The sequence below is a fragment of the Scyliorhinus torazame genome, chromosome 19 (genome assembly GCF_047496885.1).
Source record: "Scyliorhinus torazame isolate Kashiwa2021f chromosome 19, sScyTor2.1, whole genome shotgun sequence".
Lineage (NCBI taxonomy): Eukaryota > Metazoa > Chordata > Chondrichthyes > Carcharhiniformes > Scyliorhinidae > Scyliorhinus > Scyliorhinus torazame.
In genome coordinates this window covers 104056174-104075073 of record NC_092725.1, presented here as the reverse complement: position 1 = coordinate 104075073, position 18900 = coordinate 104056174, and the positions used below count along the sequence as shown (strand labels likewise).

Genomic DNA, 18900 nt, shown 5'->3' with positions numbered 1-18900 from the left:
GGCGTTAACCCCCGACAATGCCGTTCCCGAACGGGAGCCCTCCAATGCGCGGCTGCTTCCCGCCCGCCGTCACCGGAAGTCCTGCCGGTTATTTCAATGAATCTTTATTAGTGTCACAAGTAGGCTCACATTAACACTGCAATGAAGTTACTGTGAAAATCCCCAGTTGCCACATTCCGGTGCCTGGTTGGGTACACTGAGGGAGAATTCAGAATGTCCAATTCACCTAACAAGCACGTCTTTCGGGACTTGTGGGAGGAAACCAAAAAGCCTGGAGGATGTTTGGTGGATGTATTGGTGATGTTTACACCTAGGAACTTGAAGCTGTCCACCATCTCCACTTCGGCACCATTGATACAAACAGGGCCGTGGATGACACTTCGCTTCCTGAAGTCAGTGACCAGCTCCTTAGTTTTGGTGATGTTGAGGGAGAGATTGTTATCATTGCACCATGCCACGAAGTTCTCTATCTCCCTCCTGTACTCTGACTCGTCGTTGTTTGAGAACCGATCCACTACGGTCGTGTCAACTTGTAGATGGGGTTGGAGCAGATGAGTGACCTGGACTTTAGTAGGGAGTGGATCTCCCAGTTAAACCATGGTTTTTGATTGGGGAAATGCACGTACAACTTTCTTTGGCATGCAGTCCTCAACACACTTGATGAAATCAGTGATGATAGTGGCATACTCGCCTAGATTGGCTGCTGAGCTCTTGAATATGGACCAGCCCACTAACTCCAAGTACTCGTGTAGCAGCTCTTCCGTTGCCTCGGACCATGGCTTGATCATCTTAGCCGGATGCTTCTGCTTAAGTTTCTGCTTGTATGCAGGAGAAGGAGCACCATCTTGTGGTCTGATTTTCTGAAATTCGGTCGGGGGATGGAGTGGTACGTGCTCTTGATGATTGTGTAGCAGTGGTCAAGGATGTTGGGGCCCCTGATGGGACAGGAGAGGTGTTGGTGGAATTTTGGCGGGGCTGCTCAAGGGGCCAGAATTAGTTGAGAGCATACATCTCAGAAGATTGTGGGGCTGGGGGAGATTCCAGAGATGGGGTGGGGGAGAGGTCATGGAGGGATTTGATAACAAGGATAAGAATTTTAAAATTGTGATATTTTTGACTAAGCACCAATGGAGATAGAGGAAATGCGGCGAGGTGAAGTGTTCTTTATTGGCTGCATGGACACAATAGATGAAATGGTCTCCTGTTCTATAAATTTCTCTGATTCTATAACGTTGTAGGTTCCAACCTTATTCCAGAACTATAGCATTTGATCTAGGTAGAAGTTTGGTACTGAGGGAGCGCTGAGTTGCTGAGACTCCGATCCCATTTATTTCTCTCCGATAGTTCAAATTGATGGTAAAGGTTTCATTATTCGTGGAAGAACAGGAAATCTCGTAACAAACCTGCTTCCCTCAACCAATACCACCAAAAACACACATTAGCAGATCGTTCATCTCCCTATTGTTTCTGGGGAGGGCGCAGGGGGGTGCCGTTCATTCTATTCCTGCACTTTCTTCCAAATTGTGTTATTTGGTTTATATTGCCTCCTACTCCTCACCTCTCTACATTAAATGCCATCCTCCCTGCTTGTGCAAAATTCACCTGTTTATGCCCTTCTGAAGTCTGATACTATCCCCCTTGCTGCTTATTACATTTCTGAGTTTTGTGTCACCTGCAAACTTTGGAATTATGCCCCATCTGTTCAGATGATGAGCATTTGTTTTGAGTGCCGTCATCTCCCTGTACTAGTTTTGTTTCTTCTTTACCCTTTCCCTTCCCAAAGATGTGCTGCTGTGCAATTTTAAAGAATTCTTGTGAACATTTTAAAAACTGTTTTTAAAATATGTGCTGTTCATGTAATCCAGGGGTTTTTGAATAACTTTATATTATTTTGTTTAATCAGAGTTCACATGGCTTTACAATGAAGCAATTCATGGACATTTTCTCATTACCAGAGCTGACGCTGCTTTCCTGTGTCAATGACTATTTCATCAGGCAGAACATTGACTTTGAGCCTGTTTATCTTTACAAGGATGTTAAGGTAAGAGGCAAGAGGAATTTTGTTGCTAGTCTGATATCCTTGCTCGTTTTCCGAGCAGATCTTTAACACTTTAATTCAGTTGCCATGCAAACTATTGAAATGGTTTGCCAAATGAAATTTTTGGCTGACAGCTCAATGAACTGCTGGTGTGATTTGGAGTTGAAAGATCATGAGGCACGGTGGTGCAGTGGTTAGTACTGCTGCCTCACAGTGCTGAGGACCCGGATTCGATCTCGGCCCTGGGTCACTGTCCATGTGGAGTTTGCACATTCTTCCCCTGCTTGCGTGGGTCTCACCCCGCAACCCAAAACATGTGCAGGGTAGGTGAATTGGCCACGCTAAATTGCTCCTTATTTGGAAAAAAAGAATTGGGTACTCTTTTTTATATTTTTAATTAAAAAAAAAAAAAAAAAAGTAAGGCCATGAGTTTAATTTTTTGATGGGCATGTCATTGAACTTGGCTTAGTTGAAGATGCAGATTGGAATGTTGTTCAAAATTAATCTTAAGGCAGAAAGGAATTATTGATAAGTCCAACCTTAGAATTCAAGATATTTGAATTTAATAGAAATTGTGATGAAGATTCACTTCTCGATTTATAATTGACAGGAGGTTATCCGAGATGTCCATGTCAAAGGAATATTGTATGGGGCAGTTGAACAGGACATTGGTATGTATATAATTATGTGGTTCAACTTATGTTAAGATTTTCATGACACAGCTGACAGCAGAGTGGGTAAAAACAGAAAATGCTGGATTACCTCAGCAGGTCTGGAAGCATCTGTGGAGAGAGAAACGGGACTAACTGTTTCAAGTCTGTCTGACCCTCCTACAGAATTGAAGAGAGGTAGTTATGAATTATATAGTTGGAGAGGCAAATGTAGATGGTGGGGCAGGAGAGAAGAACAAGGATAGGTTGGCTCAACGGAGAGATTGACAAAGGTGTCATGGATATAAATGAAATCGGCGGGGGGGGGGGGGGGGTGGCGGGGGTGGTGGTGTTAAGGATGTCATTAAGGACTAAAGAGTGAGAAGTAATCCAGAGAATTAGACTAATTTTCTGGATACACAAGTTTAAATCCCACCACAGCGACTGGGGAAATTTAAGTTTTTAATTAATAAATCTGGAATACAAAGCTAGTCTCTTTATTAATGATTATGAAACTACTGGATTGTCATAAAAACCCATCTGATTCACCTTCAGGGAAGGAAATCTGCCATTCCTATCTGGTTTGGTCTGGGCTAGGGTGGAAGTGTGCGTCCGTCTCGCTGGCGAGGAGTCTTCCCTGCCTTCCATTTAAAATCCAACTCGCAAATTCAAGCTTACACTGATCTCCACCCCCCCCCCCCCCTTCAAATTTATTTTTTACCCATTATAATGCAATGATTGCAAAAGTTTTCTGAGGAAAGCTTTTTATCTTCCACATATCCGGTCAGACGCAGGAATATTTTAAAGGAGTAACAATTTATACTGCGTGAGAAAAGGGTACCAATTGGTTTTCAAGTCAACTGATTGGTTGAGGTATTACCATGCACCAAGGAGCTATTGTCCTCCACACTTTCGTTCAATTCAAAAAAGATGTAATACTCGAGTTCTATACTCCGAAGTGACGATTGGAAGCGTGTGGGCATTCTATGCCTGAATGTCTCTTTCCAAGGGTAGGAGAGTCAAGTACTAGGGGACATAGGTTTAAAGTGCGTGGGGAAAAGTTTAGAACAGATGTGCGAGGCAAGTGTTTTACACAGAGGGTGGTAAATATATGGAACGCGCTGTCTGGGGAGGTGGTGGGAGCAGGTGCGATAGCAGCATTTACAGGGCATCTGGACAAATATATGAATAGGGCGGGAATGGAAGGATACGGACTCTGTAAGTGCATACTGTTTTAGTTTAGGCAGGTACAATGGTCGGCGCAGGCTTGGAGGGCCGACGGGCCTGTTTCTGTGCTGTATTGTTCTTTGTTGTGCTGGTGTCCAGCAAGGCCTCATCGGTGACACCTCAAATTTGTAAAATCACTCCGTTCCACCATCCCTTGACTCAGATTTGAAGTGTCCTCCAAGGTGCACCCACCCAGTGATAATCAATACCACTGCAGCCCAGCTGTAGTTAAATGAGACAAACTTGCGAACTGGGTTAGCGTGCATCTTGCCTGTTTGGAAAGCTCGATATATTTTCCCTTGCAACTAAAAGCAAATTCTCTTCCAGTTCTTCTGTCCAGATTTGACTTGTGTATTCTTTTTTTATTTCAACCGATTGCTGAAAATACTATGCAAAGTCAAATGTACTGGTATGTAAAAACTTACTGGTAACCTTTCTTTCACATCAGAAAAATATGTGTCTCATGAGGAGCAAACGAGTACTGTGTTGGGAAGATTGATTGACAGTGGCAAGAAACTTTTCCTCATAACAAACAGCCCTTTTAGCTTTGTGTAAGTAACTTCCCAGATTCCATTGAAAATGGTCATCTGCATTACAAATTGAGAAATGCTTAAACAGAACAAAATTTTATTTTTGAGAAATTTGCCATAATTAAAATCTGAACAACAATATATTTTTCATAAATTTATGGTGGTTGTGTTCCCTTTGTGCTCTAGTGATAAAGGCATGCAATACATGGTTGGCCAAGATTGGCGTGACCTATTTGACATCATCATTGTACAGGCTGAGAAGCCAGCATTCTTCAATGATAACCGAAGGTAAGTGCAGTAGGAATGAACAGGTACAGGATCAATTGTGTTTCTGGGGGTGGGAGTGAAATGTGTGTTTTTCGTGTAGTTTGAAAATTTGTTTCAAAAGATCTGTTCCTTTTCTGTAGACCATTCAGGACAGCAAATCAGAGAGATAAATTGCACTGGGACAAAATCAGCAAATTAGAAAAAGGTCAGATCTACAAACAGGTAAACCCCTCATTCTACCTGTTCCTTTTTACCTGTGCTAGACTCTTTAAGTTTCATGTTTTTGGATTGAATGCTCCATTAACACACACAACTTCTAAGGTTGAGTATCTGATTTATTGCACAATGCGATCAGATTAATTCTAAACATGTCTTAAATTTTTAAAAGCGAGTTGAAGTCAGCAAGAAATTATCTGTCGTATTCATGTGTCTTTATCTCTCAAATAATTGCAATCTCTGCCTCGTACATCAAAATTGATAACAAAGCCACTTAATCTCAGTTTCAAAATCAAGCAGCATTCAGTAGAAAAAATGCCAATTATTTGACCATGCAAACTCTTCCACAATCCACTAGTATCAATGCAGCCTTTTTTTGTAACGGAAGAAGTGGTAGTAGGGATGAATGTTTCCATATGCAGCACCAGTAGCAACGCAAGTGGTATTCTCCACTATCAGAATGCTGCCATCAAACCAAAAAGACATTCTGCCTACCGGACAAATGAATAACGTGGTATACGAATTTCAGTGCTGGTGTGATGCTTGGCAAGAAGGCCGTACATCCATTTAACTGGCAGAATATATCAAACAGCATGTCTCTTCAGCTGTCCGCAATAGGTCGAGTACCAATTGTACTCCACTAGCTCTTGTTTGTGAAACTTGGAACATGGGGTGTGATTTAATGGCCACGCTGCACCCAAAAAGCAGCTCACCGCAGCGCAACGTGGCTGATAGAAGCCATGAGACCCCGCTCCCTGGATCTACCCGGCTCGCAACGCCTCATGAGATCTAACGCGATCTTGTGAGATGTTGCGATGTAAATCCTGCCCATTGTGGGCAGGATCACTTTTTAACAAATCTGCATGTTAAAGCAAGATAGGTAGTCTCACTTTAATGTGCGGATTCCCGGGTTACCCGAGGCGAGGGATAAATCTCCCTTATCTCGAAGACCTCGGACGAGCGCCATTCTGTGCTGGTATCCAGAAATCGGGGCCAGATGGAATGACTCTCGAGGGGGTCTCCCAGGGGATCTGAAGCACCCAGGTGCATGCCCTTTGGGCAGGGTGGCACCCTGGCACTTCTGGTAGCATCCTGGCACTGCTGATGGCACCTTGGCATGGACACCCTGGCAGTGCCACCTGGTTGTCAACCTGGCACTGCCAAGGTGCCCAGATGGCACTGCCAGCTGGTAGGGGCACTGCCAGTTTGATAGTGCCAAGGTACCAAGCTGGCATTTTTTGCACGGGGTGGGGACTCTACCATAGAGCTTTGTGGCTTGGGGAGGATCTGGGGTCGCTTTGGGGGCCTCGAAGATTGGGGCACCATTTAAAAACGGCATCCCGAAGTCTAGCTACACTGAGGAATTCCGGCGAGCGGAGCTCCTCAGTGCACAAAACAAGGCTATGTGCGGCCTCGGCCGTGTGTTTTCCATTGAGGCTCCTTATCAAACGTGAGTTGTGTTTTATAGCCTTGTGTTTCTTGGCACTGCAAGCGGCGGGAAACACTTGGCTAAATGCGCTTGCCATGGGACTTTGTTCCCATTTAGTTAATTCGCGCCCATAAATGTCCAACATTAGATGTGATTCCACGATTGGACACCACTTGCTGAACAATCCCAAATGTGTTAACAACTGATTTACGATTATTAGTTGGCCTCGCAATGTGGTGCCCTTACACTTGTTAGGAGATACATATCTTCATACACAGGGCCCTGTCCTCTCCAGGAAAAAGGTGCATGTCCAGGATTGCACCTTTTTCAAATAAAAAAAAAGTATCGGGATAATAGCTCCCAGGTGCATTCTCCATGGCAACACCTAGACCAAACAGAATCAAATTGCCAACCAATCAGCACTCTTTTCACATGCAGTATAAATAATTACTCTTCGTAATTTGCATTCTTGCATCTGTCCTGGTCAGTCCAAGATGAAAAATATCAACATTTTTCAGCAATGGTGTCCTGACATTTCAAAGTCTTTTTTGTGCTAAATATAATTATCCAATAATTTGAGTTAAGCAAAATGAATAATGTAACAAAGTGGGAATTTTAAAAATGTTTGAGTGATCATATAATGTATGTAATTTAAGAGATTTAGGTTGTACTTAATTTGACAAAGATTTATAATCCATAATTGCTTGTGATAAACAGAATGGTCTGACATCCTTTTCTGATTTTCACATTGCAGTATTTAAAGTAAACAGGTACAAAACCTGATGCAAAATAAACCTAGTTCTCCCGACAGTAATGCAGCCTTTAACTAAAACAATGGGATCTACCTCTCAATGCAAATAATAAATACTAATAAAATGGCCCTTTTACTGAAAGTTATTGCCTTCTTATTGATTTCTTAATAAACTTTTTAAGTTCCCAGCTACCACCCTCCTAAAGCTTGCAGACTCTGGCCTGTTCCTTATGAGCTAATGTTGTATCAGTTCAGAGTGATGCAGTGATCAGTGCGCCTCTTTTAGCCGTTTCCTGTTCCCTGGTTCAAACCTGTGGATGGTTCTATATTCTTATTTAGCGCCTCTGAGTCCGGGTTTATATTGATATTTATATCAATATTTATATCCAATGCAACAATTTATTTTGGGAGGGGGGCTGGGCTGAGCCTTGGTCTTTAGTCTGAACTGCATTTTAATCTTCTAATTTGTTTTTACTCTAGGGCAACTTGTATGAATTTTTAAAACTCACTGGCTGGACTGGTTCAAAAGTGCTTTATTTTGGGGATCACATTTACAGTGATCTAGCTGTAAGTGCAAACATGCTTTCGTTAAGTTGATTAAATTAAGGTATCTATGTACTATATGTGATAATATGTGCCTGGTGCTCAGCAGAGAAAGGGTTAATGTGGGATTGGAGACTGGCACCCCCCTCCAACAGTATTATGTATGTAGTCACATGGTAAGAAACTCTCCGAGAACAGTCTAGAAGCAACACTCCAGTAAGCAGTTAGCCTGCTTAATGGAGCAACACCATACATGACCATACCGTGGAACTATAAATAATTAAATAGTTAAAGCCTACCAATAAAGTGTTCGTGTTCAAGCACACAAGTCTCAAGATCTCATCAATGAGCCACCACTACTGAAGCAGAAAGAACCCATGTTACATATATACTTTGACATTATACAAAATACTGTGGTATTTATTTTGATGTGCACTTTATCTCCTTTATCATTTGCATATGGAAACAGATTGTTTTTTTGCCAGAGTAGGGAATGAGAAGAGCAGAAAGAGGCAGGAACACTTAATTAATATTCAGTATGTTGAGATTTTTTCCTTGCCCTCTTATGCTTTATCTATACTCGCAAATGGTTTCATTCCCCAAAATCAAATATTCTGAGTTCATTGAAAACGCTATTAACCAGGTTTCTAGTGTTGCTGAAATTATTTTTGTGTGCTCACGCGGAGATTAAAATGCTCTCTGTTGTCTTTGAGGTTACAAATCCAATAAGTCTTCTGACTTCGAAACAGAGAAAAGGCATCTTGTTTGCACTTCCATATGTATAACTTAACTAACCAGTAACTAACCCATGTCCTTCCTGTCACAAAAGGATCTGACCCTGAAGCACGGCTGGAGGACGGGTGCGATTATTCCAGAGCTACGATCGGAGATTAAAACCATGAATACAGAGCAGTATAGTCAGGTGGTTGTGTGGCTGCAGGGCCTCACAGGGCTGCTTGAACGCATGCAAGTAAGTGTGTCCTGTTTACAGTGCTGAATTTATGAAGTGGAGATGCCGGCGACTCCCACATGCTAAATAGTTACGCGACCCCCGAGCGTGACATCGAAACAAACCTGTTGGACTTTAACCTGGTGTTGTAAGACTTCGTACTGAATTTATGAAGATCAGATGATTAGTGGTGAAGCAGGGGGACATGGTGGTGTAGTGGTAATGTCACTGGACTAGTAATCCCAAGGCCCTGGCTAATGCTCTGGGGCACTGGTTCAAATCCCACCATGCCTGTTGGTGGAATTTAAATTCAGTTAATATATCTGGAACATATGGAACATAAGTAATGGTGCCAATGACAACTATCATCGATTGTCATTTAAAAAAAATTTTTTAGAATATAAAAATTGATTAGAGGGACCCCGGAAGTGTCGAAGATTTTTGTTTAGTCGGGCAGCATGGTCGGTGCAGGCTTGGAGGGCCGAAGGGTGCTGCACTTTTCTTTGTACCCAATTATTATTTTTTTCAATTAAGGGGCAATTTGGTGTGGCCAATCCACCTAACCTCCACATCTTTTGGATTGTGGGGGTGAAACCCACGCAGACACAGGGAGAATGTGCAACTATACACCGACAGTGACCAGGGGCCGGGATCGAACTTGGGTCCTCGGGGCCGTAGGCAGCAGTGCTTTACCTTGCTGCCCTTATCATCGATTGTCATAAAGACCCATCTAGTACATCATTATCCTTAAGGAAGAAAATCTGCCATCCGGACAACTCCTTTGTTGTCACAGGAAGTTTTCTATTTTTTTCAGCCTTCCCCTAGTCAAGTGTGCACTCCACGATTCTAGAAATATGCACCTGTATTTCTGTCTATTATATTTTAGATGTCTATGGGCTGGTAAGGGGAAATGACTTTAGGTACTTACAGGTGTGGGACTTTATACGCAGACAGGTCCCATCCTTCCCACACCTCCCGCCAATAGGGATCCAGGACATAATAGTCTCTGGAGGTGAAGGAGGAGAGGGTAGAGTCTCGGATATTTACAAGGTGCTCATGAAGGGGGAAGTGTCCCAGACGGAGGAACTGAAATTCAAATGGAGGGAGGAACTCGGCGGGGAGATGGAGGACAGGGTATGGGCGGAAGCCCTGAGTAGGCTAAACTCAACCGCACCATGTGCCATGCTCAACCTGATTCAGTTTAAGGTCGTTCACCGGGCCCACATGACGGTGGCTTGGATGAGCAAATTCTTTGGGGTAGAGGACAAGTGCGTTAGATGCGCGGGAGGACCAGCGAACCACTTCACATGTTTTGGGCATGCCCTAAGCTTATGGGGTACTGGGAAGGATTTGCGGGTATCATGTCCCGGGTACTGAAAACTAGGGTGGTGATGAGTCCAGAGGTGGCATTTTTCGGGGTTTCGGAAGACCCGGGAGTCCAGGAGGAGAAAGAGGCAGATGTTCTGGCAGATGCCTCCTCAACCTGAACTGCTCTACCTGACAACTGAAGGATAGTCCAGTGAAGAATGAAACCAGAAACACTTTTTTCCTTTCCTAACGTCTGCTCCCTGAGATAATAGTCTTTAAAATAACAGCTGTTACAAGTGTCAGAGGCTTCCTCGAAAGCCCACAACACTTGAAAAGGCTTCAAATCGCCCTTTGAAATGCAAAACCTTCACTCAGTTTTACAGAGCAGTACCTTTCACTAGCTTGTGATTGACAGTTTAATGGTTCAGAAAGAGCTGCTTGGTGGATTCTTTAGTTATCTTTAGTTAACGCTTGAATGCATCTCAAGTATCCTGCTTTGATGCTAACCACAATGTTTATAAATACTCTTGCTATGATGATGGTTCTTCACCAACATCAAAGGAGCTAAGCTTCCTCTTTTCTCACAGCAAAAAACACTTGGCTGATCTCCAAATTGCCCAGGGATTAGGAGGGGCAGACTGACACGGTTCTCCATCCTGAGTCCACCCAACCTCCAGGTTCATTGGAGGATGACCAGCCCCCCCCTCTGCAGCAGCAGAGGGGAAACCTATTGGTGCCATGATTTTCTTGGGTACACTGTGCCAGGTGTGGGTTTCACTGCCAGGATGTAGGTGCCATATAGCGGGGGGTGGTGCACCATTGGCAATGTCAGGTGGCACGGACTGAAGTGGGGTAGGTGATGGGGGGCTGGGAAGTCTGGTGCGGATGTCGGGTCAACCTAATGCGAGCATGGTGGTGGTTGGGGGGGGGGGGGGGGCAGGTGACTGGGTGTCTCATTATTCTCATGGTGGGTAGGAGGATGCCCTCATTGCCAGGATTTGGGTTTTAGGGTAGGGGGCCTCCAGGCGGACTTTGTGATCGGGCTCAAAATGACGGCCCGTTACCAGATTTCCAATGGAATTCAGCAACCTCTCTACCATGCATAGATTTGCATGGTTAAGGAATGAGACTTTCATCTGGGCGCTGGTCCCTGCGGCAGCGCGAACTTGCCACAATTCTCTGATAGCAGGAATACTTAGACTCCCAAACGGAGAATCCCGTGGCCAGTTTTTCCTTCCCCCTGTATTTCATTTCTACACCTGATTTGACTTTGAATCCACTCACTCCAGTTCACCTTCCTTCTCAGCCCTTTTGGTATATAATTCTCAACTCTTTAAATTTCAGTGGTTATGGGGATACTCTGTTCCATGGTTTACCAAGGCCCTCGGTGCCCAATTTTCCCCACTGCTCTGTTATCAGCTCATACTTTCAGCAACTTACTGGTGTGAGGGAAAGGTTTTTGAGGCAAACCCTAACTGAAAAGGGAAACAGAAATAGAAACTGAACTGCCCAGTTTAGAAGGAAAGAAAACCAACTGAGATTTGGTAAGATAAATTTCTGAGCAGACTAAACCTGATTGAAAGATATAGAACATAGAACAATACAGCGCAGTACAGGCACTTCGGCCCACGATGTTGTACCGAAACAAAAGCCATCTAACCTACACTATGCCATTATCATCCATATGTTTATCCAATAAACTTTTAAATGCCCTCAATGTTGGCGAGTTCACTACTGTAGCAGGTAGGGCATTCCACGGCCTCACTACTCTTTGCGTAAAGAACCTACCTCTGACCTCTGTCCTATATCTATTACCCCTCAGTTTAAAGTTATGTCCCCTCGTGCCAGCCATATCCATCCGCGGGAGAAGGCTCTCACTGTCCACCCTATCCAACCCCCTGATCATTTTGTATGCCTCTATTAAGTCTCCTCTTAACCTTCTTCTCTCCAACGAAAACAACCTCAAGTCCATCAGCCTTTCCTCATAAGATTTTCCCTCCATACCAGGCAACATCCTGGTAAATCTCCTCTGCACCCGCTCCAAAGCCTCCACGTCCTTCCTATAATGCGGTGACCAGAACTGTACGCAATACTCCAAATGCGGCCGTACCAGAGTTCTGTACAGCTGCAACATGACCTCCCGACTCCGGAGCTCAATCCCTCTACCAATAAAGGCCAACACTCCATAGGCCTTCTTCACAACCCTATCAACCTGGGTGGCAACTTTCAGGGATCTATGTACATGGACACCTAGATCCCTCTGCTCATCCACACTTTCAAGAACTTTACCATTAGCCAAATATTCCGCATTCCTGTTATTCCTTCCAAAGTGAATCACCTCACACTTCTCTACATTAAACTCCATTTGCCACCTCTCAGCCCAGCTCTGCAGCTTATCTATGTCCCTCTGTAACCTGCTACATCCTTCCGCACTATCGACAACACCACCAACTATAGTATCGTCTGCAAATTTACTCACCCACCCTTCTGCGCCTTCCTCTAGGTCATTGATAAAAATGACAAACAGCAACGGCCCCAGAACAGATCCTTGTGGTACTCCACTTGTGACTGTACTCCATTCTGAACATTTCCCATCAACCACCACCCTCTGTCTTCTTTCAGCTAGCCAATTTCTGATCCACATCTCTAAATCACCCTCAATCCCCAGCCTCCGTATTTTTTGCAATAGCCTACCGTGGGGAACCTTATCAAACGCTTTGCTGAAATCCATATACACCACATCAACTGCTCTACCCTTGTCTACCTGTTCAGTCACCTTCACGGCACGGCACGGACCCCCCCAACCTCCACCGCAGCACGGACCCCCCCCCAACCTCCATCCCGGTACGGCACGGACCCCCTCCACCCCAGCACGGACCCCCCCCAACCTCCACCCCGGCACGGACCCCCCCCCCCCAACCTCCACCCCAGCACGGACCCCCCCCAACCCCCAACCTCCACCCCAGCACTGAACACTGATCAATCGGAACTGGGTAGTAGCAGTTGTTGAGTCCAGTGGTGCAGACAGGCTGAAGAAGGCAGAGTCCAGATTCAGAAGCTGCCAATAAGTTGCTGCAGAAGTTTCTTTTACTTGAAGATAACATTGGTGGATCTACACCATCCAGACTGAGGTGTGCAGGTTTTGCAGATGTATGCCATTGGTGGTGAAGACTGTGCCTGTGGAACTAGGATTGTTTATGTGATACTGTTGGCTGGGAATCAGACTAACTACTAGAAGGAGAGGAGCTGAAGTTCTTTGAGGAAGATAGACTTTTGAAGGTCTTTGTGACTGAATGTTATCACCAAAATCTGTGCGAACTGCTGAGCCAATTTGAAAGATCTGGGGCGTCATTCTCCGACCCCCCCAGAGGGTCGGAGAATGGCCGTTGGCCGCCGTGAATCCCGCCCCCGCCGGTTGCCGAAGTCTCCGAAGGGAGAAAAGTCGGCGGGGCGTTAATGGCGCCGCTGCCGCGGAGAATGTCACGGGTCTGCGCAAGGCAGCCGATTTTCGGCCTGCCGATATTCTCCCTTCCGGATGGGCCGAAGTCCCGTCGACGTGATGACCGTTCACGTCGACGTGAATCATACCTCCTTTTCATCAGCGTGACCCAATGCTCCAGGCTCACGCCGACCAGCGTGGAGGTGAGTGACGGCCTGGGGGGTTGGCTCTGGGCAGGCAATGGCGTGGCCGCAGTCTGATTGCGTGAGGAGAGGTGTGTCTCGGGTTGTGTGTGTGTGTGCGGCGGGGGGGGGGTGGGGGGTGGTTAGAGTAGGCTGGGCTCCGGGGGAGTGCCGGGGGGGGGGGGGGGGGGTCCGTGCTGGGGTGGAGGTTGGGGGGGGTCCGTGCTGGGGTGGAGGTTTGGGGGGGGGGTCCGTGCCGTGCCGGGGTGGAGGTTGGGGGTTGGGGGGGGGTCCGTGCTGGGGTGGAGGTTGGGGGTTGTGGGTCCGTGCCGGGGTGGAGGTTGTGGGGGGGTCCGTGCTGGGGTGGAGGTTGAGGGGGGTCCGTGCCGTGCCGGGATGGAGGTTGGGGGGGGGTCCGTGCTGGGGTGGAGGTTGGGGGGGTCCGTGCCGTGCCGGGGTGGAGGTTGGGGGGGGAGTCCGTGCCGTGCCGGGGTGGAGGTTGGGGGTTGGGGGGGGGGGTCCGTGCTGGGGTGGAGGTTGGGGGGGGGGGGGTCCGTGCCGTGCCGGGGTGGAGGTTGGGGGTTGGGGGGGTCCGTGCTGGGGTGGAGGTTGGGGGGGTGTCCGTGCTGGGGTGGAGGTTGGGGGGGGTCCGTGCCGGGGTGGAAGTTGGGGGTTGGGGGGGGGGTCCGTGCTGGGGTGGAGGTTGGGGGGGGGGGGTCCGTGCCGAGGAGGGGGATGGGAGGGCAAGTGAGTTGGTCCACCTGGCCACCTGCCAGCCTCCAACAGTTGGACCCATGCGGTCCATGCCACCTGGCTGGGGGGAGGAGGGGATATGGGCAATGATGACATGTCGTCGTTCCCCTCCCCCCCCCCCCCACCAGGCCGTCATGTTTTCAGATCATCCAGCGATGTTGGCCGCCGTGGTGGCTGCCGCTCATGTCTATGTTGCCCTGGATGAGGAGGAGGAGGAGGAGGAGGAGGAGGAGGAGGAGCGTGCCAGAGAGGCGGCGCAGGCTGCCGCAGAGGGGCAGGCGGCAGCCGCCCAGGCTGGAGGGACATCTGACCGAGAGGACGAGGAGGGGGAGGAGGACGTCGCGACCCCATGGCAACGGAGGCACCCGAGGGCGCCCCGTGTGTACCGGCCCCGGCAGTCATACCAGGACCTCACGGACCGGGAATGCAGGAGGAGACTCCGGATGAGCCGGGAAACCGTGGCACACATCTGCCACCTGCTGGCACACCTGTCACCGCGTGGCACTGGCGGGGGACACCCTCTCCCCGTGTCCGTCAAGGTTACGGTGGCCCTGAACCTTTATGCACGGGGTCATTCCAGGCACCGAGTGGGGACCTGTCCGGCATATCGCAGACATCGGTGCACCGGTGCATCCGGGCAGTGACAGATGCCCTATATGCCATGGAGCTCCGCTACATCCGCTTCCCCGTGGACCGGGCCAGCCAAGATGCCCGGGCCGTGGGCTTCTCTGCCGTGGCCGGGTTCCCCATGGTCCAGGGCGCGATCGATGGGATGCACGTCGCCGTGCGGCCACCTGCAGATAACAGGGCCGTGTTCACTAATAGGAAGGGGACCTATTCGATGAACGTACAGGTGGTCTGCGACCACCGCATGATGATCCTGCACGTCTGCGCACGTCACCCAGGCAGTGTACACGACTCATTCGTGTTGTCGCGTTCATCCATCCCCAGCATGTACGAGGGACGCCATCCCCGGCTGAGGGGCTGGTTGCTGGGCGACAGGAGCTACCCATTGCGATCGTGGCTGATGACGCCTATACGGAGGCCACGCAATGAGGCGGAGAACCGCTACAATGATGCCCATGTAGCGACAAGGGGAGTGATCGAGAGGTGCTTTGGTGTGCTGAAGATGCGTTTCAGGTGCCTGGACCTCTCTGGGGGCGCCCTCCAGTATCGGTCAGATAGGGTCGGCCGCATCATTGTGGTGTGCTGCGTCCTGTACAACATAGCCCAGCAGAGGGGGCGATGTGCCGCAGGCAGAGGAGGGCGGAGTGGAGGAGCAGCAGGAAGAGTGCTCCCCAAATGAGGGGGATGGGGGCAATGGTCAGGGCAGACGGGGTAGACACAGGCGGGTGGCTGTCCGCCGTTACCAGGCTGGCCCAGTGGGCACGGGACAGACTGATAGACGCCCGCTTCACTGACTAGATGGGCGTGGGAATCGGGTAGTATGGCCACAGACCGCACACCATGGCAACAGCCGACCACCCACACCCCCCACCCACCCAGCACCCTCACCCCCCTCCCCAACCCCACCCGCATGCACACCCCCCCCCCCCCCCCCCCCCATTGCCGATCCACCTGCGGCACAACGGGCCGGGCTCTCACAGTTGCGGGTGGACGCGTGTCTATCGCAGGCCATGGAGGATGATGACAACCCGCCCTGCGATGAGCTCCTGGCTCTACATCGTTGGACTATGTCTGACCCATGGCCACAGTACCACCATCCACCCGGACCATCCCTGCATGCGGCTGTGACACTGCAGCGCACGGTCCCGTCCTCTGCCCGGGGGATGTTGATGGCGGCCCAGGGGGGAAGGGGGCAGACTCACCTGGGGCTGAGGTAAGACCACCCCTCACACACACACTTGCGCTCAACGTACATGACACCCCCGCACACTTTGGACAGAGCACAAAGGCAGCTTCGGTAGGTGTAACATTGACTTTAATAACCAAAGGAGTTCATGCACGTGCCCTAGCCCCTAAAACTCATCTGTGCCCTGCACCCGTGCCAACTTACTCAGTGTCTAATTGTTTGGCCTTACGGGCCCTTTGACTACGTCTACGTGGTTCCCCAGACGGTACAGCAGAACTGGAGGTGGACTCCTGTGATTCCTGCCCTCTGACACTGGATCCCTTTGGCGGCCGTTTCCTGGGGCGTCCTGGCCTAGATGGGCCAGGCTGCGGCCCGGGCGACTGGGATGGCGAGCTGCCAGCCTGTCCTGCCCGTTGCCCACCCGATGGACCTGGGACGGAAGGGGGGGGGAGTCCGAGGTGTCGCGGTGTACCGGGACCTCCCCTACAGAGGGAGCCGGGACGGACCACACCACCTCCTCCTCCCTCGGGGTGCCCGATGGCCCCCAGGCCTCTACATGGGTGGGGGATGCGAACGGACTGGCCATCCGATGCCCCCCCGACATCTGGCGCTGCCAGTCCTGGAGGCCTGTGCTGGTATCGACAGGGGTCTGCAGGTTTGCAGCCATGGAGCCCAGGGGGTTGGCTAACCCTGTCTGTGACAGTGTGACGCCGGCTCGCACGTGGCCACTGGCGCCGATGCCCTCAGCGATGGCCTGCAGAGACTGGGCCATGGCCTGCTGAGACTGGGCCATGGCCTGCAGAGACTGGGCTATGGCGTTGAGCGCCTCTGCCATCTGGCGCTGGCACTGGCTCATGGCCTCCTGTGAGAGGGCAGCCATTTCCTGGGCCACAGACGCCGCCTGCACGGAAGGCCCCAGGCCTCGCAAACCGTTCCCCATGTCTGACACCGTCGCACCCATTGCCTCCACCGCGGACGCCACCCGTGCGGTGTCAGCCTGGGTGGCACGCATGACCGGGACCACTCCCAGCTCCTGGACGCGGGTGGACTCCTCCACCTGCGACCGCAGCCGCCGCTAGCCACCCGTCACCCTATTCGCTCGTCTCCGTGTCGGTGGTTGCATCGGATCTATGTGTGGGTGTGGTAACTGCAGTAACCCGGGATCCATCTGGGCGGCAGATGTTCGCTTGGGCTGGGCTGCCCTCCGACCGCCCGGTCCCTCTGCTGCTCCTACCTCCACCTGCTGTACCGGGACGGCTGTGTTGTGCGCACCAGTGAGTGTACCAGACGCCTCATCACTAAAGTGCCCAACCGTGGTGAGTGTTTCTGCGATGGTGGAGGGTGTTGGTGACAGCAGTGGCGTTGTGTCGTGCTCTTCGTCCCACTCTTGAGTCCATGGCACATTGGGGTGGGGGTTCGTCTCCACCCATCCACTCTGAGTCACTGTCCGGTATTTCGTCTTCCTGGGTAGGGGTGTCCCGGGTAGGGGTTGTCCCGGGTAGGGGTGTCCCGGGTAGGGGTGTCCCGGGTAGGGGTGTCCCGGGTAGGGGTGTCCCGGGTAGGGGTGTCCCGGGTAGGGGTGTCCCGGGTAGGGGTGTCCCGGGTAGGGGTGTCCCGGGTAGGGCTGTCCCGGGTAGGGCTGTCCCGGGTAGGGCTGTCCCGGGTAGGGCTGTCCCGGGTAGGGCTGTCCCGGGTAGGGCTGTCCCGGGTAGGGCTGTCCCGGGTAGGGCTGTCCCGGGTAGGGCTGTCCCGGGTAGGGCTGTCCCGGGTAGGGCTGTCCCGGGTAGGGCTGTCCCGGGTAGGGCTGTCCCGGGTAGGGCTGTCCCGGGTAGGGCTGTCCCGGGTAGGGCTGTCCCGGGTAGGGCTGTCCCGGGTAGGGCTGTCCCGGGTAGGGCTGTCCCGGGTAGGGCTGTCCCGGGTAGGGCTGTCCCGGGTAGGGCTGTCCCGGGTAGGGCTGTCCCGGGTAGGGCTGTCCCGGGTAGGGCTGTCCCGGGTAGGGCTGTCCCGGGTAGGGCTGTCCCGGGTAGGGCTGTCCCGGGTAGGGCTGTCCCGGGTAGGGCTGTCCCGGGTAGGGCTGTCCCGGGTAGGGCTGTCCCGGGTAGGGCTGTCCCGGGTAGGGCTGTCCCGGGTAGGGCTGTCCCGGGTAGGGCTGTCCCGGGTAGGGCTGTCCCGGGTAGGGCTGTCCCGGGTAGGGCTGTCCCGGGTAGGGCTGTCCCGGGTAGGGCTGTCCCGGGTAGGGCTGTCCCGGGTAGGGCTGTCCCGGGTAGGGCTGTCCCGGGTAGGGCTGTCCCGGGTAGGGCTGTCCCGGGTAGGGCTGTCCCAGGTAGGGCTGTCCCGGGTAGGGCTGTCCCGGGTAGGGCTGTCCCGGGTAGGGCTGTCCCGGGTAGGGCTGTCCCGGGTAGGGCTGTCCCGGGTAGGGCTGTCCCGGGTAGGGCTGTCCCGGGTAGGGCTGTCCCGGGTAGGGCTGTCCCGGGTAGGGCTGTCCCGGGTAGGGCTGTCCCGGGTAGGGCTGTCCCGGGTAGGGCTGTCCCGGGTAGGGCTGTCCCGGGTAGGGCTGTCCCGGGTAGGGCTGTCCCGGGTAGGGCTGTCCCGGGTAGGGCTGTCCCGGGTAGGGCTGTCCCGGGTAGGGCTGTCCCGGGTAGGGCTGTCCCGGGTAGGGCTGTCCCGGGTAGGGCTGTCCCGGGTAGGGCTGTCCCGGGTAGGGCTGTCCCGGGTAGGGCTGTCCCGGGTAGGGCTGTCCCGGGTAGGGCTGTCCCGGGTAGGGCTGTCCCGGGTAGGGCTGTCCCGGGTAGGGCTGTCCCGGGT

The 18900-nt window shown here is 51.4% G+C and overlaps 1 protein-coding gene across 1 annotated transcript in view; it reads left to right on the top strand.

Moving 5' to 3' along the window:
- nt5dc3 (5'-nucleotidase domain containing 3) overlaps positions 1-18900 on the top strand; it is a 41767-nt gene that overhangs the window by 18487 nt on the left and 4380 nt on the right. The window contains exons 6-12 of the mRNA XM_072484968.1: positions 1904-2041; positions 2649-2709; positions 4364-4466; positions 4632-4733; positions 4853-4934; positions 7589-7675; positions 8481-8621. Of these exons, the coding sequence (XP_072341069.1) occupies positions 1904-2041; positions 2649-2709; positions 4364-4466; positions 4632-4733; positions 4853-4934; positions 7589-7675; positions 8481-8621 (714 nt within the window). The remainder of the gene's footprint in view (positions 1-1903; positions 2042-2648; positions 2710-4363; positions 4467-4631; positions 4734-4852; positions 4935-7588; positions 7676-8480; positions 8622-18900) is intronic.